The sequence below is a fragment of the Phocoena sinus genome, chromosome 2 (genome assembly GCF_008692025.1).
Source record: "Phocoena sinus isolate mPhoSin1 chromosome 2, mPhoSin1.pri, whole genome shotgun sequence".
In the NCBI taxonomy this organism is placed as follows: Eukaryota; Metazoa; Chordata; class Mammalia; order Artiodactyla; family Phocoenidae; genus Phocoena; species Phocoena sinus.
The window spans coordinates 152,802,723-152,825,023 of NC_045764.1; the positions used below are offsets into that span (position 1 = coordinate 152,802,723).

Sequence of the window (22,301 nt, forward strand, 5' to 3'; positions counted from 1 at the left end):
AACTAAAAATGAATTAATGAATAGAAACTAAAATATAAAGTTAACTGAACTTAATATTGTAAAACTGTCAACATTCCAAGGGAACCAGACTTTAGAACCCAAAGTTGGGTCTTCACTGTCAAGCCCAATATGGAGGGAAAAAAGTTGATAGGCTTAGACAGAGTTTATTCACTCATTTACTTCTCCTGAAGCTGAAAAACATTAGAGGCAAATTTCAGTATCCAAAAAAAGTGGGCTAATCAACTGAGGATACTGTGATGGCTTTTTTAAAAAAAAATATTTATATTTATTTATTTATTTATTTGGTTGCACCAGGTCTTAGTTGCAGCAGGCAGGCTCCTTAGTTGCAGCCAGCGGGCTCCTTAGTTGTGGCTCACGGGCTCCTTAGTTACGCCTTGCCAGCTCCTTAGTTGTGGCATGTGAACTCTTAGCTGCGGCACGCATGTGGGATCTAGTTCCCTGACCAGGGATTGAACCCAGGCCCCCTGCATTGGGAGTGCAGAGTCTTAACCACTGCACCACCAGGGAAGTCCCCGTGATGGCTGATTTTATGTAACACCCTGACTAGGCTTCACGGGCCCCAGATATTTAGTCAAACATTACTCTGTATGTGTCTTTGGGGGTGTTTTGAATTAGAGTAATATTTAAATTGGCTGACTGCCCTATGTGGGTGAGCCACATCCAATCAGCTGAAAGCTGAAATAGTACAAAAAGGTCCCCCCAGGTAAGAAGGAATTCCTCCTGCCTGTTAAGGTGTGACATTTTTTTTTTTTTCTCCTGCCTTCATACTTGAACTGAAGCGTCAGCTCCTCCTGGATCTTGAGACTGATGGTATCTGGACTAGATCATTTGGGTCTCCAGTTTGCCTGCTGTAGATCTTGAATCTTGTCAGTCTCTATAACTGCATGAGCTGATTCCTCATAACATCTTTCTCTCCCTCTTTCCCTCTACCTCCCTGTAAAAATACTGCATAAGGAAAGCCCAGCAAATGCTTTATGATAATGATTTTAGCACTGATGCCTTAGAAAGCGTGGAACCCTCTCCAAGAGACAGCAATCTATTCATTTGACCAAGTTATTCCAGGTCCAATGGGACTTAGATGATACTTAACAGAAAATTTTCTTGAATAATGGCCATACTTTTACTTAGAAGTTAAGAACAATTTCTAACTGCTGTTAGAGCCACTTATCTTCTACTCTCTTTTCTACTTCTCTCTGCAAATGGCCACAATCCCTGGTACTATCGTTTGAAGTGTAAGCATAGAATTGGAAAGAATACTAACCCATGTAATTACTGTACTTCACTTAAATGGTTTTGGTTATAAAGAAGAGATAAGAACCACTTCCCGCATCAAATATAAAAATGACCAACTACTTCTTTTATCCTTTATCAACTGCAAAAACAAACAGCTCTCTAGGACCCGGGAACAGAGCACCCTGTCACTGATGGGGTGTTGTTCAGGAAAAACTGAATGGGAGACATTACTCAAAATCACATATAGCAGCAAATATCTTAGAATAAAAAATCTTGTAGCCATGCTCTCTATACATCCCCACAAGAGCAGGCAGGCTTCCTAAATAATTAAAAACTGAACAAGTAGGAGGCAGAGCAGAAGTCCCTCCAGCCATAGTGTTGTGTTGTGGGGAAGAGATGGATTTGTAAATCCTAGAGCAAGGTTCTGCCTACCCGAGGCGACGGCTGGGTAGAGACCCTGGGGGAAGCCACTGTCACCATGTCTGACCAGGAGGCAAAATCTTCAACTGAGGACTTGGGGGGTAAGAAGGAAGGAGAGAACACTAAACTCAAAGTCATCAGACAGGATAGCAGTGAGATTCACTTCAAGGTGAAAATGATGACGCATCACAAGGAACTCAAAGAATCATACTGTCAAAGACAGGGAGTTCCCATGAATTCACTCAGGTTTCTCTTTGAAGGTCAGAGAATTGCTGATACTCACACTCCAAAAGAACTGGGAATGGAGGAAGAAGATGTGATTGAAGTTTATCAGAAACAAATGGGGGCGTTCAATGGTTTAGATTTTTTAATTCTTCTCCCTCAATCCTTTTTTTATTTTTAAAAATAGTTCTGGGCTTCCCTGGTGGCGCAGTGGTTGGGAGTCCGCCTGCCGATGCAGGGGACACGGGTTCGTGCCCCAGTCTGGGAGGATCCCGCGTGCCGCAGAGCGGCTGGGCCCGTGAGCCGCGGCTGCTGAGCCTGCACGTCCGGAGCTTGTGCTCCGCAACAGGAGAGACCACGACAGTGAGAGGCCCGCGTACCTCAAAAAAAAAAAAAAAAAAGTTCTTTTGTAATGTAGTGTTCAAAACAGAATTGAAAACTGGCACCCCATTTCTTTAAAACACCTGGTAATTTGAATTCTAGTGCCCATTATCCATTATTGTTTGTTTTCACTGTGCTGATTTTTGGTGATCAAACCTCAGCCCCCTTCATATTGCCCTCTCCTTTTTAAAAATTACATGTGTGCACAGAGAGGCCACCTTTTCCAGGACTGTGCATTTGCACGCTTGTGATAAATAACAGCGACTAATGCGAGTGTTCATAATGACTTTCCAATTGGCCCTGAAGTTCTAGCATGTGATTGCTTCACTCCTGGACTGTGACTTTCAGTGGGAGATGGAAGTTTTTCAGAGAACTGAACTATGGAAAAATGCCCTTTCCTTAACTTAAAGCTACTTTTAAAATCTGAGGGTCTGGACCAAAAGAACAGGAATATCAGGTTGGAGTCAAGATGACAGAGGTGCTGAGAATAATGACTAACTCCAAAGATGGCTTCACTGCAGAGAAAGCATTTTAAGATGAAAGAAAAACCTTGCTTGAAGATCCCAGAAAAGTTCTACTTTTCATTAGCAGTTAAAGTTATTCATGCAGAAGTGTATACAACAGAACACTGCTCTTTTTGGTACTTTTTGGCCTGGGATATGGGTTTTAAATGGACACTGTCTGTACCAGCTTCATTAAAATAAACAAAATACTTGTTAAAAAAAACTGAATAAGTAAAGGTAACAATGGGGGGAAAAACCTTTTCTACAAGTAGTAGCAAATATTTGGTACTTGTTAAAATTTTGATAATTTTTGCTTATTTTATGAATCTTACAAATGTATAGATACTGAAATTGATTTTCATGCCAACAAAAATATATTGATAATTAACAAGGTTAAACCACGAAGGAACTTCTACTTCATGATATATATATTTTTCACATTTAGATGATACCGTAGTTGGTGAGTTGGGCAGAAGAGGGATTAATCCTTAACTGGGTCCTAAAGTTTTCTTCGTTAAAGAATCAGTCTCTTCTTCATTCATCTTTCTAAATCATCAGTAGTCACTCTCTTTGAACAGCTCTAAAGTGAGGGGGCAAAGCAGCAGACAACGCTCTCAACTCTCACCACAGCACTTTCTAGATCAATAAATTATGTACTTGTCACAAGTATCCAGTCAGGATGCATCATGAAGAGCAGCAACTCACGGCCTCCTGGAAGGAGCAAGAGAGACAAAAGAATGCCAGCAAACACACAGATCAACTGACCTTTATGGTCATCCTTAGTTCTTTAACTTCTACATGAACACCTGCAGAGATGTAGATGAAAATTAACATCATTATATCTAAAAATATCTTAAAATACCAAAAGGGACTGGAGAAGGAAGTAGTGGTGGAAGAGAGAATAGAGCATAGGATGTAAAAAAAACATCAATGAAGCTATTTTTAAAACCACACTATGCTGGAACTTGAATTTATCTATTCATGTTTTTCACATGACCTCAGACAAAGAAGAATAAAGTATCCTATTTAAAAATGTTACCTTGGGACTTCCCTGGTGGTGCAGTGGTTAAGAATCCACCTGCCGGGGCTTCCCTGGTGGTACAGTGGTTGAGAGTCCACCTGCCGATGCAGGGGATATGGGTTCGTGCCCTGGTCCGGGAAGATCCCACATGCTGCAGAGTGGCTGGGCCCGTGAGCCATGGCCGCTGAGCCTGTGCGCCCGGAGCCTGTGCTCCGCAATGGGAGAGGCCACAACAGTGAGAGGCCCACATACCGCAAAAAAAAAAAAAAAAAAGAATCCACCTGCCAATGCAAGGGATACGGGTTTGAGCCCTGGTCCGGGAAGATCCCACATGCTGCAGAGCAACTAAGCCCGTGCGCCACAACTACTGAGCCTGTGCTCTAGAGCCTGCAAGCCACAGCTACTGAGCCCACATGACACAACTACTGAAGCCTGCACACCTAGAGCCCATGCTCCGCAACAAGAGAAGCCACCACAATGAGAAGCCCGCCTACTGCAACAGAGTAGCCCCCGCTAGCCGCAACTAGAGAAAGCCCGTGCGCAGTAATGAAGACCCAATGCAGCCAAAAGTAAAAATAAATAAATTTATTAAATAAATAAAATAAAAATTAAAATGTTACCTAAAACAAAAGTAAAAGAAATATTAGCTAAAAGGCAGGGCAGACTGACTTTAATAACACTTAAGTCCCAATTAAATGGCACTAGACAATCTTCCCGTTAGGCTCTTAAAGAGTTCCAGGGAACAGAGGAAAATAAATGTACCTTTCTGCTCCAGTGAACAGTCTTGTAAAAGGGATATTTATAAGGGACTTTCAGGAAGCAAGAGTTCAGTAACTTTGGAACACTGAAGCAAAATGAGTGGGAAATAGGTTTACCATCTTCTAGACACAGCCCCTGTTTTGCTAGACTGTCAACAAATATCAAAGTGCTCAGCTTGGGCAATTGTTAAGTTAATGAACATCAAAGGAGACAGCCCGCCCCTCCCTACCCTAGGGATACTGTTCTAAAGAAGCCCTTTGGTTCTTTATCTCCCTACAAGAATGCATACAAGTATTTGAATCTACTCTCCCATTATTACTACTGCTATTTCTCTCAACAGCTAGAGCAGCTCGTTAACACCAAGCACTGCACAGTGAATTCCTGTCACAAGCACTTGTTTATCACCCTCTCCCTAGTAGTAGTTTAATCCTTTAATTAGTTTTAATGCCCAAAACTAGGATTTCCTGAGGACTGCCACAGGATGTGCAACAAGCAGCAGGGGCCAAGGCTTTAAGTTGTTGATTCAATATAATCAAGAATTTTTTAAAATGGTTGCTAACGCAGAACCAGAAACAGGGCCCTAAACAAAAGGAAGAAAAGAGGCCAAGTGCCTCTGAAAAATTAAGGAACTGAGTTTTAAAGGGTGCCAGCTCACAATTAGGACAGAAAGGCTTAATTTGTCCAGACTGTCCTACTGTCCTCCTTTGGTACTGGAACATATCACAAGCTACTTTTAGACAGAAATGAAGGGATGAGGAAATATGCGTACTGTGGTCAAGCACCCACGGACAGATGAAGAGGGTTAGCAAATACAGCAATCACTGGTGAAGGCGAGGCTTGGAATTAAACTAGTTTCAGAGGCAGAAGGCAAGGCAATAAGTAAGAATTTCACAAAACTGATTAGGATTGAACATTTTAAAAAAAGAGTATATAGTGAGCAAGGCCTTTTGTAGGTTACGTACAAAATTTGAGAATCTGAATTAATAGGCTATAAAAAATACAAGTAGCATTAAAACAAAATAATTCCAACCATCCTTAAGAGGCCTGAACATAGGTCTCTGAATCCTTAGTTGTCTCTTTTCCCTCTCCTAATTTGTTCTAACTTCACCTATGCCACTGATTCATTCAGCAAGGATCACCAGCTCTTTAGAAGGAAGCAGCAATGCATTTAGATTTCCAAAAACAATGAAAATTGGCAACTTAACATCACCACCAAACTCCTGTTCCGCAGGCCAATATTTCCCTTATTTTTCTTTTAAAAGAAAACAGATCAAATATCTTGTCTTCCAATTTCCTTTCTTTTCCCCAATTACCACCAATCAGTAGAGTTGCTTTTGGTTCTCATTGATGTAAACGAGCTCAAGAAAAAAAGAGAGAGAATCCTCAAATCTCTTAAAAGTTTGCATTATTAATTGAGATTTTATTTAAAATGCATAATCTAAGGCCTTGTCCACCAAGACTCATGGTCAGGTGAAACAGACTCGAATCCTCATTTTTAACAAGCTCTATAACTGTGGTGCTCAACCCTGGCTGCACATTAGAATCATCTGGGGTGCTTTTAAATAACATCCTGCAGGAGCCTCAACCCCCAGATAGTCATGGGTCTGCAAAGGGGCGTGACACTGTCATTATTACTAATTTTTAAGCTTTCCTGTGTGTGACCAAGGTTAGGAACCACCATACTAAAAGTAACTTTGACACAGGTGGTCCATGGACAAAGTTTGAAAACAGGGGCTTAAAAGAGTACACCTTAATGAGATCCTTCTGGAACTCATTCCACGTATCTACGTCAACATAGATAGCAGGCAGATACAAGTATTTAGATAATTTATTTTTTCTAAACCACAGGTGACAATTAAAAAAAAAAATCAGGGCTTCCCTGGTGGCGCAGTGGTTGAGAGTCTGCCTGCCGATGCAGGGGACACAGGTTCGTGCCCCGGTCCGGGAAGATCCCACATGCCGCAGAGCGGTTGGGCCCGTGAGCCATGGCCGCTGAGCCTGCGTGTCCGGAGCCTGTGCTCTGCAACGGGAGAGGCCACAACAGTGAGAGGCCTGCGTAATGCAAAAAAATAAAAAAAATAAAAAATAAATAATTCTGGGGGAGGGACTTCCCTGGCGGTCCAGAGGTTAAGACTCTGTGCTTCCACCGCAGGGGTCACAGGTTTGACCCCTGGTCAGGGAACTAAGACCCCACATGCTGCACAGTGCAGCCAAAATTAAAGAAAAGACAAATAAAAAAATAATTTGGGGGGAAAAAAGCAATTCCAACTGTGTTAATATTGAGAAAGGGACCTCCCTGGTGGCACAATGGTTAAGACTCTGTGCTCCCAATGCCTGGAGCCCGGGTTCGATCCCTGGTCAGGGAACTAGATCCCACATGCATGCCACAACTAAGAGTTCGCATGCCACAACTAAGGAGCCCATGAGCCGCAACTAAGGAGCCCGCCTGCTGCAACTAAGACCCGGCACAACCAAATAAATAAAATAAATATTAAAAAAGAAAAGATTGAGAAAGTTATTCCTCTTCAACAAACAAAACAGAGACTGGGCTATAAAGCTGACAAATTATAAGTGATGAGAAGAAATGGTCATTCATCTCACCCAAACAGTAAATGAACAAATCAAATCATGGAAAAAAAATCTTTAAAATTAATTTTATTATGAAATAAAACTAAGGTAGTTCACCCACTTCAATCTTAAAAAAATAATAATAATGTGATTCACAGTAGTTTAATTAAGAGTTTAGTTCCCTTATATCATCTTACCACATCTTCTCCAATATGAGGGGCATCGACTTCGGGGCTCCTTTCCTGTCCAAGGGGAACATCCTCAAACTCCTTATTTATGTTGTGCATTAATAACAACATTCTACTAAATGAACAAGTCTACATTTGTTCAAAGGTTAGCTTCCAGCCTGCTGCCTGTGGGCATCTTAACAGCCAGCTTAAAACAAACTCTGAAACAAGACGCAAAAGGAGAGACCCCTCTTGTGGCGAGAAATTTTTATTAGCACTTGGATTTGGAAGAAATAAATGGGAGTGGAAGAAGTAATAGACAGACCGTGCTACAAAAGCTCTTGAGTATTCAGGATAGATTTCTGAAGCAGAGAGGGAGGTTAAAGGGGTTACTGATCCATGGAGAGGAAAGAGGTAGGCTTTCATTTGTAGGGGCGATTACTCACAACTAAACTTAGCTGTTTTTTTGAAAATTCGCAGACAAGAAATCAGAAAATTAAAAACAGATTATGAAGTGAATGGAGTTCAGGAAAGCCACATTCTACTTGAAGACAAAATATTGAGAAAACTTATCTTGTGTGTGAGCTCAATTTTCTCTACCTGTAAAGTGGTTATACTGCTTGCTGATTTCAGAAGGTTTTAGCCATTCGTTAAAAAGCCCTTTTTGCTAGATAATAAAGAGGCTACTTTACAGAAAGAAAATCTTTTTCTTTGATTGCTGGTAATTTACTAAAGTGATATATATTCCATAGGAAAAATCCATTTAGATAGAAAAATTAGTAAGAAACATAAAGTCTATAAGATCTGAATTTGCTTCAAATAATTAGCTGGATTTAAGGAAGTTTAAGGGGGTTTTTTGGGGGTGGGGGTGAGGGAGGAGGAGGAGGAAGGAGGGAAACCAAGAAAAGGGGAAGCTGAACAAAAGAAGAATTTATTTGTGGCTCTGAAACCAGTCCTTTCTGGAATCTTACCCCTACCACTAGACTATACACATTTTCAAAGGCAAGGATCATGTATTGTTCAACTCTGTACCCCTCAACAGCATACCCACCACAGGATACAGAGCAAGTGCTTGAGAAATGTTTGATAAATGAAGAATTAAATATTTCTCAACAGTGTTCTAGGCTGTAAGTTACAAGAAAGGAGGGATCTAATCTACTCTCCAGCATTAAATATACCGCTAAACTGTACTGTGGCTAAGAATTAAACTGTGTTCTTTAGAAAACTTGATTTTTACTTAGATGAATCTCTAATAGTGAAATAAACAAATTACATAAAAGCAGATACATAATAATAAAGAGGAACCCAAATATTCCTAGGCTCAGAAAGCATAGGGATTGGAAAGAAGGGTACCCAGGTTCAACCAAATGAAAAGCCCGCCTGCCAAAGGTAACGAGCGGATGTCAGCACCCCCTCTCCAGAAGCAGGAAATTCTCTTTATGACCACTCCCACCGCCACCCTCTCTCAAGACTGTTTTCTTTAAGGGTTCTGCCCCTTCAGCATGGGGATCCTGGAATGCTTTAAAAAAAAAAAAAAAAGTTTTTTAAAAAAAGGATGGGCAGAGAATCTGAATAGAAATTTACAAAAAAAGCTTCTCAGTTCTAATTAGCTTTTGACAGTTCTTGGGATTCTCAAGGTGATCATTTAACACCTCATTAACAAGTCTATTATAGGAATTAATTCAAATGAGCCAAACCGAATTTTAATTAAACCTCTATCTGCCCAAGGTATTCTTTTTCTTCCTCCTTATGCCAACAGCCACCTGAATGAGCTCTCAGTTCCCTTCAATACTAAGAAGTACAAAAAGTGCAGTTTTCTACAGAGAAAGTTATTTCTGTCATCATATTAAAATTTATCTAGTAAAATGTACCTATCTAGTTTATTTTGTTCCACAATTTGGCCATTCTGGCTTAACATTCAAGTATACAAGCAACGTACTTTAAGAACCCATCCATTTTCTAATATTTCTCGATCATGTGTGTGTTCATTCATTCACCAAATTTATCAAAAGGCTACTAGATTTCAGACACTAAGCTAGGTGCTGTGCTTGTTATTAACTACATCTTTGGACAGAAATAAAATACATCAAAACACAACTCTGGAAAATGGAAAAGCGCAATTTTAGTTCCTTTGGTCAGACATTTTGCCTTGATTCATAAATAGATCTTACAGCTAAATTTCTATTACTGGACGTGGATTAGTGATGTGTGAAGTAAAATCTAGAATTTCAAATGTCTTGTGTAATTTGTCAGAATTTCCTAGGTCTCATTTTTTTCTACTCACCAGCCTGTTCTAACTCAGTATGTCTACTCAAGGTACAAACACAATTCCTAACCACTGTTATCTTAGGTAAGACAGCTCTTAGGTGGTTCCTAGGCAAGACGGCTCTCAGTATCTACCCATCACTGTAGTCACATAGCCCTCTCTTCTTTGAGAAAAGGATAGGAATTGGAGGGGAAATGTGGAAAAGACTGGGAGAAAGAAGAAAAGAGTGCTTACAAAGTAGGGTAGGGAAAGGATCTCAACTGCCCCTGCATGCTGCAGCTTTTCTGAAGGCTCTACACTCTCATCACCAAAGAATAACAAGTCTTCCCACAAAAAAGATGAAGACATTTATCAATAATCAACCACAGACTATTTGTGTGTATGTTTAAGGCTTACTTTCAAACTTATCTTAGGCAGGATTTACTTTCATGTAAGTTATTAATGTACTCTGGAGTCTAAAACAAAAAAAGTTTTAAATATAAAAGTAACATATTCAATCTGGTAAAATAAAATTCTAATAGTACAGAAAATTATTTAAAAAAAAAAAAAAAGAAGTTTCCCTCCTCCACCCAGCCACCTCCATTCCCACTCCCAGCAAGAAGTTCCAGGCTCTGTTTCTGGCTCTCTTCGTGGCTAGTACCAAAATGCTGAATAATAAACTTACACCTCTGCTGCCTCTTCCGTCAAGCCTGGATGGTGCTTAGATAAGGCATCTGTACTCCTACTTTCCATGTTTCCTCCACTAATCACCACCACTTTTTGTAATACTACTATTTTAAAATTCTTCTAGTGGCTAGTTATCTTTATAAATTTAAAGACTATTTCTTTCTTTTTTCTTTTTTTTGGCTGCGCTGCGTGGCTTGCAGAATCTTAGTTCCCCAACCAGGGACTGAACCCAGGTCACAGAAGTGAAAGCACCGAGTCCTAACCACTGGACTGCCAAGGAGTTCCCTAAAGACTATTTTGTAATTTCAAAATGTGTTGTTTATAAACTTAAGACGGTATCTACTGACTCTGAAGAGAAAAAATAAAGTATGAATACTAATAAGATACACAGGACTCAAATTTAATTCATTCAGGACAAAACCAAAAGTTATTAGACATGCTGAATGTGGCAATAATAAACTTCATATACTCATTGGAATTATGCTATTATTAGCCAATTAGCGACATGTTAAAGAGAAAAAAATCGAAATTCAGTAACATAAAATACTTGAGATATACAGTTAAAATTACAATGAAGGGGGGCAATAGAGGGGTGAGGGGTGGGAGGCACGCACTATTGGGTGTAAGATAGGCTGAAGAATGTAGGGTACAACACAGGGAATATAGCCAACATTTAGTAATAACTGTAAATGGAAAGTAACCTTTAAAAATTGTTTAAAAAGTTAAAGATTTTTTAAATTAAAAAAATCTTATTTACATTTTAAAAATTGCATGAAAAGGCTTAGGGAATTACAATGAAAAGGCTTAGAGATTTCATTATATGTTCAGCATTTTAGGACTGGGACAACAATTGTAACATCTATCGTATAAGTCTATTGATTGACTTACACACTTTGAAGAAAACATTGTGTTCAAACATTAAGCACTGGCTCTGTGAGACAAAATTATAAATGTGAGATATAAAGTTGTGAAACATGGCTTTTGGAAGGAGAACATGAATCAGCACAAAGGTGTCATAAAAGACAGCATTTCACTTTGTTGTGAAGAATAAAGAGAATTTCGGTGACAGGAGGATGAGCATTCTGTCAGAAGCACCAAACTGGTTTAAATGAGGGTACAGGAAAAGACGGGTAAGCTAAAATCAAACTATAGAGGATCTCAAACATCCTATAAAGAATTGAACTTTAATCTGTAGGCAACCAGGAGTTACTAAAGACTGCTATTCTATATTTCGGCATCTTTAGGCAGACACCAACAGAAGCTGTACGTTAGGAAGATTAATAAGTGGTACAGGAAAGACTGGAGCAAGGAAAATGCAGTTATGAGTGGTGCAACTGTTTAAGGAACAGGGAGTCAGGGCCTGAAACAGTCATATGGCAGCGGGAATAAGCAGAAGTGACAGGCAGAATCAACAGATTTTGACTTAGACATGGGGAAATGTGGCTACGATTTCAGGCCTACATAACCTGAAGACAGTTATATATTTAGTTGAGAAGATGAAGAGAGGATACAATGAGAAAAAGCAGCGTAATTTCTGTGCTGTTCCTGTTAAAGATACGTAGGCTGAATCTTAATCACGAGGAAACACTAGATGAACCCAAATTGAGGGATATTCTGTATAATAACTGGCCTGTAATTGTTAAAAGTGTCAACGTCACAGAAGTCAAAGAAAGACCGAGGAACTGTGACTGAAGCAGAGTAAAGAGACGTGACAACTAAGTACAAAAGGTGACTCTAAGCCACATCCACAGCCTCAGGATGCTGGTCCGAGGAACAGACAGTGATAATGCATCATTATCAGTTACTGAAATAATTAATAACATGTGCATATTAGTTAATTAAACAACATATTAGTGTAAATTTCTTGCTGTGGTCGGTTGTATTACAGTTCTGTAGGAAGTGCACACTAAAGCATTTGGGATGATGGGGCTTCAGATCAGCAACTAACTCTCAACTGGTTCAGGAAAAAAGGTTTTTTTGGGCTGTACTTCCAACTTTTATGTAAGCTTGTGATTGTTTTACGGATGAGAAAACGATTTAAAAACATTATGATGGGGGGCTTCCATGGTGGTCCAGTGGTAAAGAATCCACCTTCCAATGCAGGGGATGTGGGTTCAATCCCTGGTTGGGGAACTAAGATCCCACATGCCTCGCGGCAACTAAGCCCGCATGCCACAACTAGGGAGTGTGCACGGCACAAACTACAGAGCCCACGCGCTCTGGAGCCCATGTGCCACAACTAGAGAGAAGCCCTCGTGCCGCAACGAAGAGCCCACGAGCCACAATGAAAGATCCCGCGTGCCACAACTAAGACCCGACACAGCCAAAAATATAAATAAATAAGTAAATAAAATAAATATTAAAAAAATTATGATGAGAAACATCAACTCTGCCATATGACTACAGGTCTACATCACAGAATTTAGGGACAAACATTTGAAATTATTGTGACTTTTTTTTCATAATTTTTAGTTCTCTTCCCCAGCCCCCAGTTCCTTAAAGCCAACAGGGAAAAGCAAGAACACCAAGGAAGATTAGAATGCTCCTGTTTTTCCCTACAATGTCCATTTGTTTCCAGAAGTTGCAGGAAGTTTCAAAAAATGAAATAATATATACATTTAAAAATAAAAGACAGGAAAGATGATCGTTGTACAGCAACAAGAGACGTGCACTACACATCCACAAGGGTCCATATTGGGCCAAGAAAGAAGAAAATAAATACTTTTGAAGATGTAATATATGAGCTCCTTAAGTTCCTAAATCAGTCTCAAAAATGAAATTGTGCCTCAAATTTATGATCATATATATATATATAAAATGCTAACAGCTCCAATAACAGAGTAGCTTAGAGAAGATATAAAAATTCATGATCTTAAAACACACACACACACACACACACACACACACACACACCTTTCAAACACTGTATGTTCAGAAAAGTGAATCTGAGTCTCAAAGGGGTAAGGGTGTGGTAATGAGATTAGAACCCATAGATGGTAGTGCAACTGGCCCAGGGAAAAAAGCAAACCAAAAAATACTGTGCTGCTCAAGCTCAAGGCGGACTAGAAGGACGTGTGCTCACTCCCTCTTGGGAGGGACGTGTGCTCAAGGCGGACTAGAAGGACGTGTGCTCACTCCCTCTTGCGAAAGCACAGGAATCACAACTAACTGCTGAACAATCGCTGACAGGAAGACACTGGAACTCATCAAAAAAGACACCCCACATCCAAAGACAAAGGAGAAGCCACAGTGAGACGGAAGGAGGGACGCAATCACAATAAAGTCAAATCCTGTAACTGCTGGGTTGGTGACTCACAAACTGGAGAACACTTATACCACATAAGTCCACCCACTGGAGTGAAGGTTCTGAGCCCCACGTCAGGCTTCCCAACCTGGGGTCTGGCAACGGGAGGAGGAATTCCTAGAGAATCAGATTTTGAAGGCTAGCGGGATCTGACTGCAGCACGTCAACAGGACTGGGGGAAACAGAGACTCCACTCTTGGAGGGCACACACAAAGTAGTGTGCACATCGGGACCCAGGGAAAGGAGCAGTGACCTCATAGGTAGGTCTGGAGACTGAATCAGACCTACCTACTAGTGTTGGAAGGTCTCCTGCAGAGGCGGGGGGGGGTGGCTGTGGCTCACCACGGGGACAAGGACACTGGCAGCAGAAGTTCTGGGAAGTACTACTTGGTGTGAGCCCTCCCAGAGTCCGCCATCAGCCCCACCAAATAGCCGGGTAGGCTCCAGTGCTGGGTCGCCTCAGGCCAAACAACCAACAGGGAGGGAACCCAGCGCCACCCTTCAACAGACAAGCGGATTAAAGTTTTACTGAGCTCTGCCCTCCCCAGAGCAACACCCAGCTCTACCTGCCACCAGTCCCTCCCATCAGGAAGCTTGCACAAGCCTCTTGTCCCTCCCATCAGGAAGCTTGCACAAGCCTCTTGGATAGCCTCATCCACCAGAGGGCAGACAGTAGAAGCAAGCAGAACTACAATTCTGCAGCCCAAAGAACCAAAACTACATTCATAGAAAGACAGACAAAATGAAAAGGCAGAGGATTATGTACCAGATGAAGGAACAAGATAAAACCCCAGAAAAACACTTAAATGAAGTGGAGATAGGCAACATTCCAGAAAAAGAATTCAGAATAATGAGAGTGAAGATGATACAGGACCTTGGAAAAAGAATGGAGGCAAAGATTGAGAAGATGCCAAGATATATTTAACAAAGACCTAGAAGAATTAAAGAACAAATACCTAGAAGAATAAAAGAACAAACAAACAGAGATAAACAATACAATAACTGAAATGAAAATTACACTAGAAGGAATCAATAGCAGAATAACTGAGGCAGAAGAACAGATAAGTGACCTGGAAGACAGAATGGTGGAATTCACTGCCCCGGAACAGAATAAAGAAAAAAGAATGAGGGCTTCCCTGGTGGTGCAGTGGTTGAGAGTCTGCCTGCCGATGCAGGGGACAGGGGCTCGTGCCCCGGGAAGATCCCACATGCCGTGGAGCAGCTGGGCCCATGAGCCATGGCCGCTGAGCCTGCGCGTCCGGAGCCTGTGCTCCGCAACGGGAGAGGCCACAACAGTGAGAGGCAATGAAAAGAATGAAGACAGCCTAAGAGACCTCTGGAACAACATTAAACGCAACAACATTTGCATAATAGGGGTTTTAGGAGAAGGAGAGAGAGAGAAAGGACCCGAGAATATATCTGAAGAGATTATAGTCAAAAACTTCCCTAACACAGGAAAGGAAATAGCCACCCAAGTCCAGGAAGCACAGAGAGTCCCAGGCAGGATAAACCCAAGGAGAAACACACCGAGACACACAGTAATCAACTTGACAAAAATTAAAGACAAAGAAAAATTACTGAAAGCAACAAGGGTAAAATGACAAATAACATACAAGGGAGCTCCCATAAGGTTAACAGCTGACTTCTCAGCAGAAACTCTACAAGCCAGAAGGGAGTGACATGAAATATTTAAAGTGATGAAAGGGAAGAACCTACAACCAAGATTACATTACCCAGCAAGTATCTCATTCAGATTCAACAGAGAAATCAAAAGCTTTACAGACAAGCAAAAGCTTAAAGAATTCAGCACCACCAAACCAGCTCTGCAACAAATGCTAAATGAATTTCTCTAAGTGGAAAACACAAGAGAAGAAGACCTACAAACACAAACCCATAACAATTAAGAAAACGGTAATAGGAACATACATGTCGATAATTACCTAAATGTGAATGGATTAAATGCTCCAACCAAAAGAAACAGGCTTGCTGAATGGATATAAAAACAAGACCCAAATGTATGCTGTCTACAAGAGACCCACTTCAGACCTAGGGACACATACAGACTGAAAGTGAGGGGATGCAAATGGAAATCAAAAGAAGCTGGAGTAGCAATACTCGTATCAGATAAAATAGACTTTAAAAAAAAGACTGTTACAAGAGACAAGGAAGGACACTATATAATGAGCAAGGGATCAATCCAAGAAGAAGATTTTACAATTATAAATATGTATGAGCAAACACAGAAGCACCTCAATACATAAGGCAAATGCTAACAGCTATAAAAGAGGAAATCAATGAAAACACAATAATAGTGGGGGACTTTAACACCTCACTTACTCTAGTGGATAGATCATCCAGACAGAAAATTAATAAGGAAACACAAACTTTAAATAACACAATAGGCCAGATAGATTTAATTGATATTAATAGGACATTCCATCCAAAAATAGCAGATTACATTTTCTTCTCAAGTGCGCACGGAACATTCTCCAGGATAGATCACATCTTGAGTCACAAATCAAGCCTCGGTAAATTTAAGAAAATTGAAATCATATCAAACATCTTTTCTGACAATGCTATGAGATTAGAAATTAATTACAGGGAAAAAATGTAAAAAACACAAACACATGGAGGCTAAACAATACATTATTAAATAACCAAGAGATCACTGAAGAAATCAAAGAGGAAATCCTAGAGAGAAATGGCAACAAAAACACGACGATCCAAAACCTATTGGATGCAGCAAAAGCAATTCTAAGAAGGAAGTTTATAGCAATACAATCCTACCTCAAGAAACAAGAAAAATCTCAGATAAACAATCTAACCTTACACCTAGAAGAAACAGAGAAAGAAGAACAAACAAAACCCAAAGTTAGTAGAGGGAAAGAAATCATAAAGATCAGAGCAGAAATAAATAGAAACAAAGAAAACAGTAGCAAACATCAATAAAACGAAAAGCTGGTTCTTTGAGAAGATAAACAAAACTGATAAACCTTTAGCCAGACTCACCAAGAAAAAGAGGGAGAGGACTCAAATCAATAAAATTGGAAATTAAAAAGGAGAAATTACAATGGACACTGCAGAAACAGAAAGCATCATTAAGAGACCACTACAAGCAACTCTATGCCAATAAAATGGACAACCTGGAAGAAATGGACAAATCCTTAGAAAGATACGTATAACCTTCCAAGACTGAACCAGGAAGAAACAGAAAATATGAACAGACCAATCACAAGTAATGAAATTGAAACTGTGATTAAAAATCTTCCAACAAACAAAAGTCCAGGACCACATGGCTTTACAGGTGAATTCTATCAAACATTTAGAGAAGAGCTAACACCCATCCTTCTCAAACTGTTCCAAAAAACTGCAGAGGAAGGAACACTCCCAAACTCATTCTATGAGGCCACCAACACCCTGATACCAAAACCAGACAGAGATACTACAGAAAAAGAAAATTACAGGCCAATACCACTGATGAACATAGATGCAAAAGTCCTCAACAAAATAGTAGCAAACAGAATCCAACAGCATATTAAAGGGATCGTACACCATGATCAATTGGGGTTTATCTCAGGAATGCAAGGATTCTTCAATATACACAAATCAATCAATATGATACACCATATAAACAAACTGAAGGAGAAAAACCATATGATCATCTCAATAGATGCAGAAAAGATTATTGACAAAATTCAACACCCATTTATGATAAAAACTCTCCAGAAAGTGGGCATAGAGGGAACCTACCTCAACATAATAAAGGCCACATACGACAAACCCACAGTAAACATCATTCTCAATGGTGAAAAACTGAAAGCATTTCCTCTAAGATCAGGAACAAGACAAGGATGCCCACTTTTCTCACTATTATTCAACAGTTTTGCAAGTCCTAGCCATGGCAATCAGAGAAGAAAAAGAAATAAAAGGAATACAAATTGGAAAAGAAGTAAAACTGTCACTGTTTGCAGATGACATGATATTATACATAGAGAATCCTAAAGATGCCACCAGTAAACTAATAGAGCTAATCAATGAATTTGGTAAAGTTGCAGGATACAAAATTAATGCACAGAAATCTCTCGCATTCCTATACACTAATAACAAGAGATCAGAAAGAGAAATTAAGGAAACAACCCTATTCACCATTGCAACAAAAAGAATAAAATGCCTAGGAATAAACCTACCTAAGGAGGTAAAAGACCTATACTCAGAAAACTATAAGACACTGATGAAGGAAATCAAAGATGACACAAACACATGGAGAGATATACCATGTTCTTGGATTGGAAGAATCAATATTGTGAAAATGACTATACTACCCAAAGCAATCTACAGATGCAATGCAATCCCTATCAAATTACCAATGGCATTTTTTACAGAACTAGAACAAAAAATCTTAAAATCTGTATGGACACAAAAGACCCCGAATAGCCAAAGCAGTCTTGAGGGAAAAAAACAGAGCTGGAGGAATCAGACTCCCTGACTTCAGACTATACTACAAAGCTACAAAATCAAGACAATATGGTATTGGCACAAAAACAGAAACATAGATCAATGGAACAAGATAGAAAGCCCACAGATAAACCCACACACCTGTGGTCAACTAATCTGTGACAAAGGAGGCAAGGATATACAGAGAAAAAACAGTCTCTTCAATAAGTGGTGCTGGGAAAACTGGACAGCTACATGTAAAAAGAATGAAATTAGAACACTTCCTAACACCATACACAAAAATAAATTCAAAATGGATTAGAGACCTAAATGTAAGACCAGACACTATAAAACTCTTAGAGGAAAACATAGGAAGAACACTCTTTGACATAAATCACAGCAAGATCTTTTTTGACCCATCTCCTAGACTAATGGAAATAAAAACAAAAATAAACAAATGGGATCTAATGAAACATAAAAGTTTTTGCACAGCAAAGGAAACTATAAACAAAATGAAAAGACAACCTTCAGAATGGGAGAAAATATTTGCAAACGAATCAACGGACAAAGGATTAATCTCCAAAATATGTAAACCACTCATGCAGCTCAATATTAAGAAAAAACAAACAACCCAATCAAAAAATGGGCAGAAGACCTAAACAGACATGTCTCCAAAGAAGACATACAGATGGACACGAGGCACATGAAAAGCTGCTCAACATCACTAATTATAAGAGAAATGCAAATCAAAACTACAATGAGGTATCACCTCACACCTGTTAGAAAGGGCATCATCAGAAAATCTTCAAACAACAAATGCTGGAGAGGGTGTGGAGAAAAGAAAAACCCTCTTGCACTGTTGGTGGGAATGTAAATTGATAAAGCCACTATGGAGAACAGTATGGAGGTTCCTTAAAAAATGAAAAATAGAATTACCATATGACCCAGCAATCCCACTGCTGGGCATATACCTAGAGAAAGCCATAATTCAAAAAGACACATGCACCCCACTGTTCATTGCAGCACTATTTACAATAGCCAGGTCATGGGTGCAACTTAAATGCCCATCGACAGATGAATGGATAAAGAAGATGCGGTACATATACACAATGGAATATTACTCAGCCATAAAAAGGAACAAAATTGGGTCATTTGTAGAGACATGGATGGACTTAGAGACTGTCATACAGAGTGAAGTAAGCTAGAAAGAGAAAAAACAAATATCGTATATTAACACATATATGTGGAATTTAGAAAAATGGTACAGATGAACCGGTTTGCAAGGCAGAAATGGAGACACAGATGTAGAGAACAAACGTATGGACACCAAGGGGGGAAGTGGGGGTGGGTGATGGGGTGGTGGGATGAATTGGGAGATTGGGATTGACATGTATACACTAATATGTATAAAAGAGATAACTAAAAAGAACTGGTTGTATAAAAATAAATAAATGCTGTGCTAATTGCAGCTTATTTAAAGCCTCTAGTCCTATAATTCTTTGAATTATTTGAAACTGAAACAGGAGGAAAAAATAAATAAATAAAGGAAATCAAGTTCCTGGTGACTCTTTGCTGTCTTTAGTCCCATCTGCAAGGGAATTCCATTGGCTCGGCATCCTGTTTGGTGAGAAAAGCTTCTGGAGTGGCCCCACAGGAAGGACTGTTTATGATGAAATAAGTTTACACAACAGAGAAATTTAAAACATGCAATATATAAAACTATTATGTCTTACAAGAAGGAGAAGATATTATGTCAAAAATGAGCTTTTTCGGGCTTCCCTGGTGGCACAGTGGTTGAGAGTCTGCCTGCCGATGCAGGGGACACGGGTTCGTGCCCCGGTCCGGGAAGATCCCGCATGCTGTGGAGTGGCTGGGTGCGTTAGCCATGGCTGCTGAGCCTGCGTGTCCGGAGCCTGTGCTCCACAATGGGAGAGACCACAGCAGTGAGAGGCCCATGTACCACAATAAATAAATAAATAAATACTTTTTTAAAAAAAAAAGAGCTTTTTCAAATAATGCTTAATATTTGTATGCCTGGTAACAAAAGTCAGAGAATAATAGTAAGGACATGACAAGAAAACCAGCTTCTTACTTTTAATATTCCCTTAAACCAACATTAAATCTAGGACCAAACCCTAACATTACATGATCTTTTCCCCTCTCATTCCTAAATAGAAATCATATGTGAGATATTTACCACAAAGTAAAGAAAGAGTTCTTCCATTTGCAATATCATTATCATATAGCAGTCTCTTCTGTTCATATATGGGTTACACTTTGCTTCCCCCATTCCCAACTCACAGTGCTACTGAAATTCACTGAAAGGAAAACCACTGGTATAGGTCTTAGGCAAATCTGACTCTTTCTAGACAAATTTCTTCAAAATATAATCATGGGTATATTATATTCTGTACTTTTCATGAAAGCTGAAGGGGCAGTAAAATTCTTAACCTATCTGAAACAGGCCACAAGCCTGCCAATATTAAAAAGCCCACAGAAACTATTCAAGAATTTGAGTTTGATACTAGACAAGGCAAGAGAACCAGTGTGTCTGTGTTTTCATATCAACCTAACACCGCTGCAGGACAAGAGTCTCCCCGCTGTCCTCACCTCACTCACTCATCCTCAGGCACTCTACCTATACTATTATGCTCCTGCCACAGTGGCCTTCATACTATTGCTGAACATGGAGTCACCTACATCTCGGGGCCTTCTAGCCCTGGATTTTCAGGGTTAAATTCCCACCTCGCTCAATCTTACCTTCTCAATGACCACCCTATTTAGAATTACAAACTGTGTCTCCAGAACTCCTCAATACCTACCTTTCTCGCTTTTTCCCAGAGTACTTACCACTTTCTAGCAACTGTATGATTTATTTCCCTTATTAGAAACCCCGCAAGGCAGGAATTTGGGGGTATTTTATTCTTTGATGAATCAGCACCTACTACACACTGCAGGCACTCAAATATTTGGTGAATGATTAATAAAACTTCAATTTTTCTATGGTACAGTAATCTCTGGGATTAATACAACAGCCCACTACCCTCTACAGCCCCAGTAACCCCCAAGTATACACCTCATTCAAATGATCTGCTTGGATGCCCACTGCCTATGGATTCTGATTCAGAGAGTCTAACATGTAGTGAGATACTCAATGTTTGTGGAATTAATGAAATTCAATGTTCTGGACATATGAAATTAAGTTTCTCTTGAGGTAGGTGACTTCTATTATAAAATCACACTCAGATAATTGCAGATACCTCTTTTTTAAAGGTCATCTTAAGGCATAGTCAAAGGGCTACTGTCTGGTTCCACCTTTTTTCTTCAAGGACAATGAAAAGATGCATTAAATGATGTCATAGGGCTTCCCTGGTGGCGCAGTGGTTGAGAGTCTGCCTGCCAATGCAGGGCACACGGGTTCGTGCCCTGGTCCTGGAAGATCCCACATGCCGCACAGCAGTTGGGCCCATGAGCCATGGCCACTGATCCTGTGCGTCCGGAGCCTGTGCTCCGCAACGGGAGAGGCCGCAACAGTGAGAGGCCCGTGTAGCGCAAAAAAAAAAAAAAAAATGATGTCATAAAAATAAGCATTGCCTTAACCCACTCAAATCTAAAAGAAATCAGGCCAAATTTAAATAGGATCAGGTAGCAGGCTTTATGAGAAATGGTTTATCCTCTATTCTGGGAGAGAAACAACATAACCAGCAGAAGTCTGTCACACTAATTAAAAGTTTTAGGGACTAATTTTAAAATATATTATCTAAAGGCTGGTAGTGGCAAGTTTTAAAAATGGCCACAAATTCTTTGACCTGCCTCCCATTTGCGGTGGAGTCTGATTCCCCATGCCCTGCAATCTGGGCTGGCCTTGGTGACTTGCTTGTTAACAACAGATCACAGAAGGTCATGGGGTTTCAGCAGGTTCTTTGGGAATGCTTGCTCTCTGCAGGGTCCTATCTGGATACCCGGTCTCCATGCTGTGAGGAGCCCACGCCACATGGAAAGGACACGTGAAGGTGCTCTGGTCAACAGCCTCAGCTGAGCGCAGCCTTCAAGTCACTCCAGCCCAAGTGATGTGTAAGTGAAGAAGCCTCCAGATGACCCCAGCCCCCAGCCATCAGAGTCTTCCCCAGCCGCCTGGGTCTTCCAAGTTCAAGCCCCAGACACTGTGGAGCAAAGACAAGCTATCCCTGCTGTGCCCTGACCGAATTCCTGACCCGCAGAATCTGTGAGCATAATAAGATGGCTGTTGTTTCACACCACTAAGCTTAGGGGGTGGTTAGAGAGGCAATAGATAAACTGGAAAATGAGTGCTAACCCAAAGTCTATATCTAATTAC

At 40.2% G+C, this 22,301-nt stretch overlaps 2 protein-coding genes across 6 annotated transcripts in view; one reads left to right on the top strand and one right to left on the bottom strand.

The window, feature by feature from the left end:
* The window catches only part of SPTLC2 (serine palmitoyltransferase long chain base subunit 2), a 110,673-nt gene that overhangs the window by 36,770 nt on the left and 51,602 nt on the right, over nucleotides 1-22,301 (bottom strand). Inside the window, exon 10 of one of the 5 annotated variants that reach the window (XM_032621930.1) lies at nucleotides 3,546-3,586. The exons of 3 other annotated variants lie outside the window; for them this stretch is intronic. In XM_032621930.1, coding sequence (XP_032477821.1) covers nucleotides 3,546-3,586 — 41 coding nt within the window. Of the gene's footprint in view, nucleotides 1-3,167; nucleotides 3,492-3,545; nucleotides 3,587-22,301 lie in introns of those variants that run through there. One more of the 5 variants, XM_032621931.1, reaches the window with a different exon arrangement.
* On the top strand, nucleotides 466-2,129 carry LOC116748710 (small ubiquitin-related modifier 1-like). Its single transcript, XM_032621933.1, has one exon. The coding sequence runs from the start codon at nucleotides 1,733-1,735 to the stop codon at nucleotides 2,075-2,077; it is 345 nt and encodes a 114-aa protein (XP_032477824.1). The 5' UTR covers nucleotides 466-1,732; the 3' UTR covers nucleotides 2,078-2,129.

Coding starts and splice junctions, on each gene's coding strand:
- LOC116748710 (XM_032621933.1), top strand. CDS start 1,733: ATGTCTGACCAGGAGGCAAAATCTTCAACTGAGGACTTGGGGGGTAAG.